This window comes from Anguilla rostrata, chromosome 10 (assembly GCF_018555375.3).
Source record: "Anguilla rostrata isolate EN2019 chromosome 10, ASM1855537v3, whole genome shotgun sequence".
Taxonomy (NCBI): domain Eukaryota; kingdom Metazoa; phylum Chordata; class Actinopteri; order Anguilliformes; family Anguillidae; genus Anguilla; species Anguilla rostrata.
The window spans coordinates 32,530,606-32,546,528 of NC_057942.1; the positions used below are offsets into that span (position 1 = coordinate 32,530,606).

Sequence of the window (15,923 nt, forward strand, 5' to 3'; positions counted from 1 at the left end):
CTACATGATGTGCGATTGCATGGCAGCCTTTCACCGTTGGTGTGTGAGTGTGTGTGTGTGAATGGGTGAATGAGAGGCATCAATTGTAAAGCGCTTTGGAAAAAAGCGCCATATAAATGCAGTCCATTTACCATTTACCATACCAAATAATGCTTTTCAAACCTTGAAAGAAGTTATGATTAAGGTAGAAAACCCCCACACCCCCCTCCATGAAGTGTTATCAAGTGTATTCCAGTATATTCTAATGCATTTGCATAGAGTCCTTTGACTTCTTCGCTTTGAACAATGACATAGGACAGGATTTTACAGTTACATATGTGTCATATATAAAGGATGGATGTGTATCTAAGCATAGATAAAGAGTGGATGTGTGCTAGATGTGCTGTAGTCAGAGGAGACTTCAGCACATCCAGCACACATCCATCTTTTACTTATTCTAGATATGCATGCACAGATTTAGGGTTAAAGTTAAAAATATAGCTAAAACATGTGCCTTAATACAGCCTTAAATACCCAGTCAATATACTGTTTTTCTGTGTGTATTGGCTGTCTCTCCAGAGGTGCATTATGGGATTGTTGAAGTAAGATTGACTCTTTGCACTTTACTCCACAATAAAAGTAAATAAAACATCAGATTTGCATAATGATTTGCACACTCTTTCCAAATGTCAATGCAAAGTCACATAGACAGAGCAATTGAAAGAGAGCCTTCTGGCTCTCATCTGTTTTAATGATTACATGGAATTTGGGCTCTAACACTATAGTCAAGAGTATGTCATTTTTTTTATTTGATGAGTGCTATGGCTAAAATTGAATGTTCTTAACTTGCAGTGAACAAAAGCATTTTAGTGTTTGGTTTCCTCTGGTGTTTACACATTGACCACTTCGAGCAACAGAAGTCCTTCATAATCTGTGACCAAAGTCTACTGGAAACTGTGCATGGCTGAACTTTATACTGTCTGGTGTAATGTTCATTTGCCCTGTAGATAAGCACAAGGCTGCAGACCATTTGTGGCTGCAGCCTTAAAGCAGAAACAGAGAAGTATTCCAAGTTCTTCCCTCTGCATATTCACGGCTAGCTTTATGCTAATCTCTGGAAAAACAGGAACAAAACCTGTGCTTTCCAGACGGTTCAGCGCTGAAGTGCTTCCATCAGTTCAAAGTAAACTATTGAACCATGGATCGGTGATGTTTTCTATGACGTGTATGTGTGTTCTGTGAACTGTATCTGTGTCAGCATTTTCCATATGTGTTTGTATGCTGTATATACAATTTATGTATGTGTGTGTCTGCGAGTGTGTGTGTGTGTGCGTGTGTGTGTGTCTGTCTATGTAAAATGCACTTCCTTTCGTGCTCATGTTTTATATGGTTTTATACGGGCAGTGGGACAGCGTGCTCTGTAAGCTGAAGAACAGTGCTTTCAGCGCAGCTGTGGGAAATGTGCTGGAGATGCTCAGTTGAGCTGAGGTTAGCTGGCTGGCTGCAGTCAGGGATGTTGGCAGGCAGTTTCATTGCCTGCACAAGAAAACATACTTTCATTAGCCAGATAATGACAGAGCAGCTCTCTCTTTCCAGCTGTCTGTTTCTATCTCTTCCTCTCTTTTTTCTACCTTAATTTCCCCTCATGCTCCCTCCCTCCCTCTGTCTCTCTCCCTCCCTCCCTCCCTCCCTCTGGCTCTCCCTCTTTCCCACTCTCCCTTGCTCCCTACCTCTCTCCCTCTCCTCTCTTCTTCTCTCCTTCCCACTTTTCCAAACTCTTCCTGCCTCCTTCCCTCTCCCTCCCTCCTGCCCTCCCTCTCTCTTTCCTCTCATCCTCCCTCTCTCCCTCCCTCCCTCTCTCTCTCTCCCTATCTGAGCTCATTGTTGGCTGTGTAAGTCTGTGCTGAGGGAGCGTAGCTGCTTTTCTCATCAGGCTCTCCCACATGTGTATGGAGTCGGGGCCCGGCTGCAGCGCAGACGGACGGACGGACACGCGCGGTCGAACAGACGGGAGGCGGGGCGGACCGGGCTCGCTCACGCGCACGCACCGTCCGGGTCCTGCCGGACTCTGCTGTCGGTCGCGGTCCGTCTCCCCGCAGCCCGCTAACCGCTGGGGTCAAACCGCCGTAGCGGTCACACGGAGAACAGGCTGCGTTTGCGCACACGCTCATTCCGCCTCTTTGTGTTGAGAGGGGTTACCATGCCCGGCGGTGCTGTGAAATCCCTGGGCTTGCTGTCACATGCGCAGGTGTACTGACACTGGGGTGCGGTTATCTCCAGGCACTGCTGCTTTCGTTAGGGGAGGCTGTAAGAATGAAGGAGGGGAGATGTGCTTTGAGGGACCGCTGTGTTTTGGTAGATGATTGGAAATCATGAACAGGAAATCATGGCGGTGCCTGGTGATTGGACCATAGCAGGCCAGGACCAGCGTATAGGCTATCTATCTGTCTGTCTATCTGTCTGTCTATCTATCTATCACTCTTTGTGTGTGTGTGATTGGAGGGGGGCCTCTTGAGGGTTTTGCATTACATGTTTTATAATCCAAGATCTAAAATTTAACCCATCGAACATTGACGCAGTACAACCCTAATAACAACCCACCAAGAATTATAGGAGCTGACAAAACGCTTAGAACAGCACCGCGCCCTGAACTAACACGTCTATCACGAGTGGCTCTTAGGGGGGGGGTGACCAGGTGATGACCTTTGACCTTACGGGCCGGTTGTATTCCGTACCAGTGGGGGAGACAGTGGAGGTAAAGCGCACGCAGGGGGCCTCGTGGGATTAAGAGCTGTGTACACACTGCGCCTTGGAGGTCTTGCGCAGATTTAAACAAAACAACCTTGTCATGGGGAGCCGGTAAAATGGGGGAAGATTAGGTGGACGCCAGGGTAACTCCTTTGCGCCGTTGTCGCGACCTTTGAACTCCCACATGACCTGTCTCCCAGCAGGGGCTGGCTCTAAGAATTTCAGCGATGCTAACGTGGAGGCAGGGAGTGGGGGAAGATAAACTGTTTTCTTTAGGGCTGAGGTTTGGTTACAGGAAAGACACGGAGCGATCGGTCCAACCCAGTGGAACCAGTGCTGCCAAGACCCAACAGAACATTACATTACATTACATTACATCAGTCATTTTGCAAACAAAGTTATTCTAGAGCTGCTTACAATGTTAGAGAATGTAACTGCTTTCATATTACCGTGGTCACATGACCTGGATTTATTGGAGAGAGAGAAGGGGGGGAGTAGGCAGAAGGGGAGGAGAATATGGCGGGGCCAACAGCCGAGATTGCGAACTCCGTGACCTCCTGATAGGTTTTCATCCTCCCTGACCTTTTCGGGGCATTAGGATGTGACCCCCCCCCCTCCTCTGCGGGGCGCTTAGACATCCGTCACGCCCACCGCGATCGGGACAGACGGGTCAATACCTACACAAAGGCGCGTAGGGGGGGCGAAACGGGTCGCCTTGCGAATCCCAGGAGAGCTAATGGGGTTAATTACAGCAGGCTCTCATTAGGGTGTTTAGTTTGAGGGGGGGGTTTGGTGGGGGATGATGGTTAGATCTCCGTGCGCTGCAGCGTTGGGCTGGCAGCACAATGGTGGCATTGTGTCTTAATTACACGCTGTTCTGGAGGTCCTTTGTGTTGCCTCTCCTGTAAACGCGGCCCAATTGTGTTACAATAATCCTCTAATTTGGTCAAATGAGGGGTTCGGGGTTGCCAGATGCCAGCTGTAATTGGGGAGTCTCGTCTGCTCGCGTTTTGTCCCGACCGGTGTCTGCTGCATGGGGGGCAGGTTTGGATGGTGGCGCTGGGAGAGAGGTCTGTTATTGGGGAAAGGCGTGCTGTACTGTAAGCATGCTCATCTCCCTCTGTGACATTACGCTGGCCCGTCCCCTGCCGAACACGCTAATCATGTGCAGACCGTGCTTAGCGCCGTTCGCCTAAACACTTTCAAAAGGTTTCATTTAAAACCAAGTGTTTGTAACTGGGCCGTTTATCGAAGACCGAGTTATGTAATTTATGCTGATTTGGTGAAGTTGTGCGAGTCTGTTTTGGTCTGTGTGTCTGTCTGGCTGTATGTATGCCTTCCTGTCTGTCTGTCTGTTTGTCTGTCTGTCTGTCTGTCTGTCTGTGTGTGTGTGTGTGTGTGTTCAGGCCTGTTGCGTGCCTTTGCGGGTGACAGTGTGAACTTGTGTGATAATGATCCTGAAAAGCACAGCTCAGGCTCGGAGGGGTACAGCCTCGCCCCGTCGCTCGTCTCGTCCCGGAGCCGTTTTCCCTCCGAACGGGCGGGGCCTTTGGGAGTGGGCGGCCCGCCCCTCGGGGAAGGAATGATCCCGTCTCGGGTTCCGTTAAGGAGCGGATTGTGTCCGACGCGTGAGCGGTGACATTTTGGAAGTGTCAGCAGTTCGGGCGGGGGGGCGGAGCCCCGGCCCCCCTCTCTCGGGCGGTCTCCGTCCTCGCTCGCTCGCCCGCCCGCCCGCCCGCGCGTGCGCGGAGCGGCCTCTCGCTCTCCCTCTCTCCGCCGTTTGAGGCCTCCGACCGGCCGCGAGGAGCCGGGGACGGCGACGGATTTACGAGCTCCGGGGGCGGGCTCCTGTCTGCCAGCGCCTCTCCGCACGCTCGCCTCTTCCTGCCCAAATCATTCGCCGCGCTCCGGGTCCGGGGGCTTTGATGTCGGCCGCGTTCTCCCCAGCACGGGCCAGTGCCTTCATGTCTGATCCCTGCCCGAGGAGACGGGGGAACTCTGAGGAACTCTGAGGAAGGAGGAGCGCAGAATTTGGGTGGGGGGTGGGGGGGGGGCTGGGGAGAGTGGAGGGGACCCCTGTGCTTTGGGGGGGGTGTATGCAGCATTCAGCTGTTGCTGTGAATGTGTGGACTAGAGTTTTTGGGAGTGAACAAGGAGGGTGATTGTGAGATGATATTCTGTGTTGGCTGGGTTTCTTTTTCACACGTTGTGTTCTGTTTTTTTGCGTTAGTTTTGTTCCAGACTGTCTTTGGGAAATGACTCCAGGCTGAGTCTGACAGATGTGTGCACCTGCTGGTGTTTCCTTTCTTGTGCGATGCCAATGCCGAGCTGAGACAGTGTGTGTGTGTTCGTGTGTGTATTTGTGTATATGTGTGTGCATTTGTGCATGTGTGTGCGTGTGTTTGTGTCTGTGTGCAATTGTTTGCCTGTGCATTTCTGTATGTGTATACGTGTCTGTGCGCGTCCGTCCGTGTGTGTGTGTGTGTTTGTGCGTGTTGATTTAGCAGTCCCATGACATCCCCATGATTCATTTCACCCTACGCAGACCAAGCTATTGGCACTGCGCTGGCCTTGATCTTGGCAGCCCTCAGAACCGAATGACATCACCTCACCTGTGAGATCTGTAACTCTCCGGAGAAGTTTCGAAAGCCACGCTCAATGCTGGCGGCCAGGTTGGAACAGTTCACCGCGACTGATGCTAGTCGTGACTTGAAATTTGCTCCTTGAAGCAGTTCGACAGGTTCCCCGTACTAGCCCCGAAGTCTGAAATACCGCCGCCTGTGAAGTGTAGCGCGGCCTTGGAAACGCGGCGTTTACGTTCTTTGTCCTGGCTCTGGAAAAATAACAGCCCTGGACAAAGGCCCTGTGGGAAATATGAGCCGCGTTGCTCACCGGTCCCCCCGCGCTCCCTCCTGCAGATAAACGTAAAGACGTGCCGAAACAAACTCTGTTTTTTTTTTCTTTTTCCTGTGCGAACGTGCGCTAAATCCGCTGCCACTGGGGGTTCATTTCGTAATGGAGGCAGCTGTTGGAAATTGTGCCGTTCGATGCGTGGAGAGATTTAGCGCACTGTTGCCCACATGCTGAATTCCTGCAGACGGAGCGAACACCCCATCAGCGCTCCGGAGGTGGTGATTCATTGAGCCGGCAGTTGCACTGGAAGCGTTCCAGGAGCGTTTTTATTGCGGTCTTGATCCAGAAATATGGGATTCAAATGCTGGCCCCAAATGAAACCCATTTTAAAAACCCTTGTAAGACTATGGTGTTTCATTGTGGCGCGTTGGTGCATTTTTTCGGTCCAATGAGATTTACAGAGGCTTCCAAATCAACTTTTAAAATCACGGGTTCATGTGTCTGGCTTTCAGTAAACCTTAAAAGAGGCCCCCATGGGTCATTAGTTTGCAAAGATTTGTTATGGCACACGTCGCAATGAACGTTTGTCATTACCTGACTCTGACAGTGTTTTTCTATCTCTCCCCAGGGCTCTGTTTAACTATGATGGGGCCACCAACAACCTCAAGCTCTCCGACTCTGGAGGTAAAGTCACCTGCATGCTAATTCGCACCAGAAGGTCTTTATTTTTTTATTTTCAGAGAGTGCACATCTGGTCTGTCGTGACATGGTCTGCTGCCATCATGTCTCTTCCTCTTATGACCTTCCACCGTTCCGACGCTGACCAATCAGAGATCAGGCCGAACAACCGCAGTACTGTCAGACCCTGGGCCCCTCCAGATTTCACGAATGTAAAGAATGAGTGGGCGGTGTTTGCATAGGAGTACCACAGGCACTTAGATCACTGGTCCAACCAGCCCTGCTTATCGTGTCTGCTTAAATTTATGCGATTTGAAATGCAGATAGCGGGACAGAAAAGGCACGTAATATTTTAAACCGAGGCATGCTCGTGATGGATTTATCATGTTTTTATTATCTCAGAAAGTGAGATGTTTCTCCCCCTCCCTCCCTTCCCCTCTTTTCTTCACCTCCCTCCTTCTGCTGACTCCCTCTCTCTCTCTCTCTCTCTCTGAGCAGCAGGCGGCCTGTCGGAGTTGGCGGAGAAGTTTCACGAGAGCAGGCCCCTGTACGGGCTGTGCCGGATGGCACCGCTGGAGTCGGGGCAGCGGCGCATCGTCTTGATCGCCTGGGTGAGCCAATCGGGGCCGACGTACAGGAGCACATGACCGCCGGGATAGCGTCAATGTTCTCGTATTCTGCCTCTGTTACATTGTCGATGACATTGAAGTGTGAGATGTGCAGTATGAAACAATGAGGTCAACAGAGGAAGTAGGCTCTTTCATGTTAAGCTTTTTATAGAGCAGTGGTAACCAACCCTGATCCTGGAGATGTACCTGTAAGTTTCACTCCAACCCTAACAAACATTCAACAGCTAGCGGTCTTGTTGAGCTGCTAATTAGTAGAGTTTGGTGTGCCAAACCAGGGTTGAAATGAAAACCTACAGGATGGTAGATCCTGGTAGTCCAGGAACAGGGATGGTTACCACTGTTATAGAGAATATACAGGCTGTGTTATCTCACTCCTGGTAAAGCATCTCTGGTAAATGACAGAATTTGATTGGAAGGAGGTGAGGTCATTGGTGTTGGTGTCAAGCTGTGATTGGAGGAGCCACGTGCTCAGGAGTCACTGTGATTGATAGCTCCGTTCTGCATGTTCCATTTCTAGACTTTTTGCTGAAAGGGCTTTTTAACTCCAGACAGCTCTTAGCTCCAGGCTGAGACGCTGGGGAGGGATGCTGGGAATGTTCCTAGTGCCTCTTGGCTCCCGTTTCCATGACGACCCCTTGGAATGTTGTATATGAGGGGTCAGAGGTCGCATCTGTAGCCAGTGAGGCAGGGAGGGAGGAGGGGGAGGGGCAGCAATCGGCTATCATTGCCGTTTAGACACTTCCTGTGTGCCTCTTACACATACACACATTAAACATATGTGTCCAAAAACACAAACACTCACATAGTTTCTCACACGTGAACCTGTGCACATATGAATGCGCACGCACACACGTGTACACTGGAGCACATTCACTCACACTGAAGCACACATGCTCACAGACTTTGGACTACTCCATAAAAATATTGCTTGTTCTTCAAAAACAAAACCTTACAGTACCCTATGGACAGTCAGAACTCTGAGACATCACAGTGGAATGCGCCAGGATTGGGTTACACCAAACTGGCCCCGGGACCACTTCGGTGGGGGGTAACAGTTTGCATTATGATGTCCTTACTGAACCGTACATAAGAGAACCTTATCCCCAGATGACGAGCTCACAGAAAACAGCTGGCCCGGTTTTGTGCGACACGCTCATTGCCTTACCGGAAATATTTTCACCTCTTCTTCAGATGAAGTACTGGGTGAACAGTCATTGTGCTTCCTCAGTGATTCTGGGAATGAATGAGTCAGCACATAGAGGCTTGTCATGAGGACGCACTTGGTGCCCTGTGATCCTGCTTAATTGGCATCCTTGGTCCCGATGGCACCGATGTTGCTGCTCCATGGCGCCAGTTTTGTTCTGTGCAGTTATGCGTCACTACAGACCACAGACATTGTCGTGTTTACCGTAGTCCTCAAATCAAATATGGGCTATTTTCCTATTGTTTACGGAATTCAATACTTCTGGACCAACACACCAACCGAAGTTAAATTTGGTTGAGGTGCAAGTTTTTGTGGTGGACAAACACACACACACACACACACACACACACACACACAAACGCACACACACACACACTACTTCCAGTAATGCTATGTTGGTATGTTGAATGTTTAAATTTTATGCAGCATTGCCATAGGTTGTCAACCTTTTGAAAACAATGGACCTTTATGTTTTAATAATGTGGCTAGTTTGCAAAAAGAAAGTGCAATGCGTGGTCCAAATGTGCTTGAGGCTAATGGAAAGAGTTGTAATTTCCACGCAACTTACCAAGTATCTTGGCTGCTGCAAATATCGTTCCATTATTCTGGTACAAATGATGAATTGTGGTTATTGCAAGCTGGAAAATGTGGGGCTCTCTCCAATTATATGATACCCTGTGGGAGACATGTCTTGGTGGGTCAACTTATTGTGATGGTTCTCGTGCTCCCAAATAAATTAATCTCAATATTGTGAAAAAAAATGCTGTTAATGGCAGCTACGATAAATTCATTTTTGCAGGAGAACTTTTGTTTCGGGGGCCTTGTATGAGGTCGAGAGCCATTTTAAATTGATATCGATTTGGCTTGAATTTAGTCCTCTATTTAAAGAGGTGCTTTCTGTTACTGTTGCTAATAGCTGCTGAGGAATTGACTGGTTATGTCTTGTTCATGGATCTTAATTGGGCGACATGTTGTTGTGACGTCTGCAGGTGGGGGAAGGGGTGGGAGAACAGCGCAGAGAGGAGTGCATCAGTCACATCCCCGCCATCAAGGCCTTCTTCAAGGTGAGCGATGACATCCTACTCTGTCCCTCTGTCCTCGTACGTCTGTCCCTCCTCTTTGCTCCCCGATCAGCAGTGATGTGGTGCTGAATGGCCTTTTCCCTCTCTTTCTGTAAGCAGGTGCTGTATCAGGTACATCTGTATCAGATACAGTATCAGGTACATCAGTATCAGTTGCATATCAGTTACAGTATCTGATATATCAGTTACAGTATCTGGTATATCAGTATCAGGTACAGTGTCAGGTACATCAGTATCAGATACATCAGTATCAAGTTCATTTGTATCAGATACAGTATCAGGTACGTCAGTGTCAGATACAATATCAGGTTCAGTATCAGTATTAGTATATTATTTGTTACATCAGTATCTAACGCATCAGTATCAGGTACAGTATCAGTACCGTATCGGTTACATCAGTATCAGGTACTATGTGTGGTTAAGTATTATGTGCAATATCAAGAACATCAGTTTCAGGTACATTATCGATATTACTCGGCTGTTTCAGGCAGCTGCATTTTTAGTATTTACAAAGACCTTGTTCGCCATCCCCTCTCTGGGGTTGGAGCACATGCAGCTTTACGCAGCACATCTGCGCAGTGCTGTTCTGCTGCTCTTCAGGGAAAACAAACGTCAGTTTGCTAACAGAAAAGCAGCGAAGCAGAAACGCTCGTTGTGTCGAGCGAGGGCGAACCCATCACTGCTCCGACATTTGGAAACACTCGGAAGGCCCACGGGTAACGCAGGAAATGAAGCAATCTCTCTCCTCTCGTCCTCCTCTCGCGTTCCCTCGCTCTTTCTCCCTCTCTCCGTCTTTGATGCTCCTGTTTGCGCTGCACTGGAATGCTTCCCTCCCCTCCACGGGCGGCTCTTCCCCTGTCGGTAAATAGTCGCGGCCTCGTTGTCATCCCGTAGTTACGGTTGTCAATGCAGTGTGTTGGCGGGATGTGGTTTTGGCGGGAGATGTGTCCAGCGGCAGCGCCTCAGCGCTGGGCCTGAACACGGCCGCGGGTGTAGCACTGTCTGTCATGGGCTTATGGGTTGGGGGTGAGGGACTGATAGTAAAGCTGTCTCCTATCATTGGTGTACCTGGCCATGTGTGCGTGTCTGTGTGTGTGTGTGTGTGTGTGTGTGTGTGCATGCACCTGTGTGTGTGTCTTTGTGTGTATGTGTGTGTGTGTGCACCTGTTTGTGTGTGTGTGTGTATCTGAGTGTTTGTGTGTTTCTGTATGTGTGTGCATATCTGTGTGTGTATGCTTGTGTGTGCATGTATGTGTGTTTGTGTGTGTGTGTGTGTGTGTATGTGTGTCTGTGTGTGTGTCTTTGTGTGTGCATGTGTGTGTGTGTCTTTGTGTCTGTGTGTCTGTGTGTGTGTGTCTTTGTGTGTATGTGTGCACCTGTGTTTGTGTCTTTGTGTGTATGTGTGTGTGTGTGGGCACCTGTTTGTGTGTGTGTGTGTATCTGAGTGTTTGTGTGTTTCTGTATGTGTGTGCATATCTGTGTGTGTATGCTTGTGTGTGCATGTATGTGTGTTTGTGTGTATGTGTGTCTGTGTGTGTGTCTTTGTGTGTGCATGTGTGTGTATGTGTTTGTGTGCGTGTGTGTCTTTGTGTCTGTGTGTGTGTGTTGTTTCCCAGTTTGTGCTAGTGAGGGTTTGTTTGGGGTGCTGGGGGATGTGTATGTACCAGTGGTTGCTTGTAGGATTGGCTGGCTGATGTTTTGAGTGAGTCACGTGATTGGTCAAAGCCCAGCAGAGTCCAGCAATTGTGTGCTGAGTAGACAAACTGGAAGCCTGCCCACCTTTCTGAGCAGCCCTACACAGCGCCACTGTTTATTTAAAATTTCCATGCAGCTGAAAGAAACTTTTATGAGTTCTTTCCGTATCTAACCAAACGGCCTTATTCACAGCACCCCAAATAAAGGCATGTCACCCGGGCAACAGCAGAGGCATTCCTGGCATGTTTATAGTGTTTTCTCTTTGGGGAGACTGAAAGAAATATCAGGCCTGGGAACCTTTATGAGCACCCCCTGCCACTACAACCCCACCCCCCCTTTTAAAAAGCCCCCATTCCATCTTAAAAAATCTGTGTATGAATATGTGTGTGTGTGTGTGTACGTGCGTGCATGCGTGGGTGTGCTGAAAGGTCAGGTCAAGCCCATCACAGACCCCCACCCTCTGTTGCATTCTGGGAAATGAATTCCCATACCTCTGATTATTGTCAGATGTAGCCAGCCGAAGCCAACAAGCACGCTTCTGTGAAAGTGTTCTGATGTGGGAGGAGCCGGTCCCCGGTCCTCCAGCGAACCGAACCCATCGCCATCCAGCCGGGCCGGGGCGAAACACCCAGGCCAAACAGCCCAGGCGGACGATGAGGACCGACCGTTTAAAAAAGGACCCGAAACGCGGTTTGCGGGGTTTAAGACATTTAATAGCCCCGGGGGCGGGCTGGGGCATCTGCTCTCTATTAAAAACACGAAGCAAGGCTGCACCACACACTCCAATCCCCAGCGCGGTGGGGGGTTCTGCACATATCCATCCCTATACTCACAAATGCCAAGAGACACACGCCTGTGGATGAAGTCACCGTGTTCAGGGGAATGGCTTTAATCAACAAGTGATCACTCAACACTTAAGGGTATTAGGTTTTAAAAAAACAACTTTTTTTGGCTGCCTAGGACTTCCAGTTAATCACCTTTTTTTATCTCATCCGATTTGGAACACAATACGAAATGGGAGTGTTTTCTATGCTGAGTCTGAAGGTTCTTGCTTCACCTAAGGCTTCCCATTGATCATTTATAATTTGCAGGTATTCATTTGGATTATTGCTTTGTTAGTGTAATAATATAAGACATTTAACACTGAATGCTATTAGTGACAGATAAGTCAGGTCTTTGTCTGCTTGTGTGTGTGAGACTACAGAAACCACCTTTTTTTGTTCTTGGTGTGGCATCCACCGCGGGCATGAGCAGGAAACGCGTTGCCTGGCGCGGGCACAAACAGAATGCCAACTCCACGGACCGGGAGTGCCCGGGCAGGAGCCGTCCCAACTTGTGCGCCAGTGCCGCCAACGCGGGCTCGGCTCCCGGCGCCCCCGCGCCCCCGCCCCGTCCCGTCCCGTCCCGTCCCCACGCCGCTGTTTTTCCCCTCTCCGCAGATGTTCGCTGGGGTGCGGCCTGACCTTTTTTTTTTCGGGGTGTGTGGGAGCCGTGGTCCCGAATAAAGAGGCAGATCCGTAGCCTTTTGTTTAGCGCCGCTAGCTTCCTTAGCGCCCTGTCAGTGCCGGGGATTAGCTCCGCATCGCCCCAAACTCCTCCGCCTGCTTGTCCAGGCCGGCCGAGCCCGTGTGCGGCTGTGTTTGGGAGACCTTTTTTTTTGCCAGGCTTTGGCAGGTGAACCTTCCCCCTCCGATGGTCGGCTGCAACGAGAGCTTCCTGACCGAACTTGCTCTGCACATTTCATGCGTGACACTCATTTGCACTTGGCGGGTCTGCCATGGCAGGTCTAACAAATTATAGGTTTGCGGAGTGCACGCCATACCTGGCATAAAAACCTGCGAGACTGGCACCTCCTAGGGCTTCGTATGGAAATGCATAAAACCGAAATATAAAAGAATAACCGCGGATCAGAGAATTAAGGACTTGCTTCAGAGTCCAGTCATTTGGGGAGAATTCTCGTGGACCTTCACTGGCAAGTCCAAGAAATTGGGAAGCGGGTCAGAAGAGGTCGGGTTGGAGAAATGCTCTGTTGACGGCGTGCTTTTGGGTCTGGCTCTGGTCCAGATTGGCCCAAAGGCAGGGCAGGGGCAGGGCCAGGTGTATGAGTAGGTAGAGGAGAGGACGGGGGTAATAAGGCACTTTTGGTTCCTAATGAGGACTGCGTTCGCCTCAGAGGGCCCTGAGGCTGACGTGCTGTAATGGGAGTGGTAATAACAGATTGCGAAGAAGCAGGCGGCGCCTGCTCATTCATCTCAACCTTTCCCCTCAGGTTCTTATTACTGTTAAGGAGAAGGTCGGAGTCTTTACTGCTTCCCTCAAACCCCGGGCCCCAGTGTGTTTAGATTAATGACCAAGCGTAGCAAATGAAGAGACTATTAAAAGGCCAGTGCGTGCGTGCGTGTGTGTGTGTGTGTGTGTGTGTGTGTGTGTTTGCGTGTGCTTGAGTGCGTGTGCATGCTTGCTCGTACATGCAGTTTCGTGTGTGTATAAATGCTTGCGTGCGAGCATGCATGTGTGTTTGTGTGCGTTCTTGCGTGTGTGTGCGAGCGCGTGTGCGTGTTTGTGTGTTTGTGTGTGTGTGTGTGTGCGTGTGTGTGCTTGTGTGCGTGCATGGTTAGTCAGAGGAGGATGGTTTAGAGAGCCAGTTTGCACTGAAAGGAGGGCCTGTAGAGGGCAGGGTTTAATCCCACCCAAAGCCCCGGCTTCCAGGCTTGGGGCCTGGCGAGCAGTCATGTGACATCATCACCCAACCCGCCTCCTCACTAGCACCAGCCCAGCCAGGATGTCCCACACAGGGCTGTTTCAGGCCAGTGCCCCCCACCCCCTGTCTCCTGTCCCATCTGTGTCACAAAGGCACCTCTGTACCCACCTCTCCTTTAGGACTGGATGGAAGGGGCTGAACTACAAAATTGTTCCAGGCTGTGGCCTCGTCAGTGGCAGATCTCCATTTAGCAGGTCCCCTTCAAACCTTTCCCCAAGGAAACACTGGCTACAGTCCACAATAAGTTCCGTCCTTGCTCCTATTGGATCTCCAGCAGGTGTTAATCGGTTTAAATAAACTCTTTTGCAATCATTGTCAAATTCCTTTTTTTTTTATATAAACAATTTCCAGAAACGTGGAAAGAACGTTTCTTTTTTTCTCCAGGAATTGAAAGAAAATCCCCAGTGCATTATGGGCTGTGTCAGAGTGGTGTACGTCTCAAAACCAGCACACCAGCGGTAGCCCCGCCCTTCTCTTAATGTCCAGATGTTCTTTCCACTGGCTGTGCTGGAGTGGGCATATTTTCCCTGTCATTATTACCAGATTCTGTTGCACAACAGCAAGGCCAAGAGTAACACACTGGGCAAGATTTCAAATACCTCAGGCATATCTGGCGGGGTTGGAGTCGGGTGGGGTGGTACGTGGGGGGCATGAGAGAGAGAGAAAGAGAGAGAGAGCGACAGAGAGAGAGAGAGAGAGAGAATGTCTTTCTTCCTCCATTCAAAGTGAAATTCCCCAGCAGAACTCTATCTGCGTGATGTGGTTTCACACTCTTTGCCAAGGAGTGTTTGTACTTCAGAAAGAGGCCAGCCGGGAAACGGAGCAGTTCGGGGGGGTAAGCGCTGTTAAAGCGTAAACTGAACGAGCGTTACCGTGACGCCTACGAGTAACACGAACCCAACCGAGCGCGGCTCGGCCCGGAACTCCGCTCGCTCGCTCGCTCGCTCGTTCGCTCACCAGAAATGCACAACTGTCATCGCTTCACTGTAGGCTTGCCAAGATCTGACTGGGAGAGAGAGAGAGGGAGAGGGAGAGAGCGAGATTTATTTCCTGAATATTCCCTGCTTTATGAGGTTCTTATGAACTTATAGGAGATGGTAATAGTTTTTTTGCGCATTACAATGAACTCTAAAGTCATTCCATTAATAATATGATATGACTGTCACTCTCTCGTTTCTCTCGCTCTTTTGAAAATTGGGTTCATTTATGTGCGCTGCATGAACTAAATGTCAATATTGATATGATGCATTTTGTATTGAGTGAATGAATAAATGATAAAGGGAGCAGAGCAGGATGTGAATGATTAAGGAGGTGGATTGTGGCAGTGCTGGACACAGAAAGGATTATGATTTTTATGCGTAGCATCTTAACATGTCATCGCAATCTACGCATTCTACTTTTTTCAATATGAGTTCAATATGAGACAGGCTCTTAAAGAGTCAGAGAATGATTCCCTAGTTTGTTTGGCTTAAATACTTTTAATTTAGTGCGGTAAAGATTATGTTTATAAGAGGCACTGAGCAATGTAAACATTGATTGATTGATCAATGAAGTATAAATGCTGCAGGTTAATTAATGTGTGTCTGGCTCTTGGCTAATGCTGTTTTTGACTTGAGGGAAAATTACTTTTAATATTTCACTTAAAGTGGGTTTTGATCATTTAGCTAATTGGTGTGGGGTTCTTTTGCTATTCCTTGTTTATAGCCGACATGTTAAAACTCATACTCTCATTTTCTCTCCCGCCTTCTTTACGTCTCTCTTTCATTCTTTAAGGAGGCCAATGCTTTTATCACCGCTAACTGCCTGGATGATGTGGCGGAGGAGAGAATTAACATCATCATTAGCAAGACGGGAGCCCCGCCAGAGAGAATCAAGAGGAGCCCTCGGGCTGTGGATAAGGAGGAGACTGTGGTGAGCCTCCTGTGGGGCAGTACCTGCTGTAGCCACACGAGGGCGTGTGATCCTTCACATTTTTACTTTGAGAATAGAAGCATTCCACGGACGGGCTATTCAAATATTAAACTGCTTAGCAGTTTGTCCGTGCAGGGCTCTACCGTGCTCAATGTTAGGAACATTTGCTCCTAAAAATTGATGTGTGTGAACTGTAAAAATAACTTAGGATTTAGCGCAGCTACTGATTGAGATGCTTTGGTGTATTCCTAAATTAAACAAACTTGTGAGTGCATGCTAAAAAAATGTTAGCGTACAGGCCTGCCCTGTCTCCTTTGTTATCACTTGTTTTCCTTCTCTTAAATTGCATAATAAAGCACTGTGCCCTTGTCAGCATATTCAAA

General features: G+C 49.1%; 1 protein-coding gene across 1 annotated transcript in view; it reads left to right on the forward strand.

The window, feature by feature from the left end:
- The window catches only part of si:dkey-40c11.2 (drebrin-like protein B), a 43,395-nt gene that overhangs the window by 15,228 nt on the left and 12,244 nt on the right, over nt 1–15,923 (forward strand). Inside the window, exons 2-5 of the mRNA XM_064353218.1 lie at nt 6,209–6,264; nt 6,757–6,869; nt 9,081–9,155; nt 15,403–15,540. Of these exons, the coding sequence (XP_064209288.1) occupies nt 6,209–6,264; nt 6,757–6,869; nt 9,081–9,155; nt 15,403–15,540 (382 nt within the window). The remainder of the gene's footprint in view (nt 1–6,208; nt 6,265–6,756; nt 6,870–9,080; nt 9,156–15,402; nt 15,541–15,923) is intronic.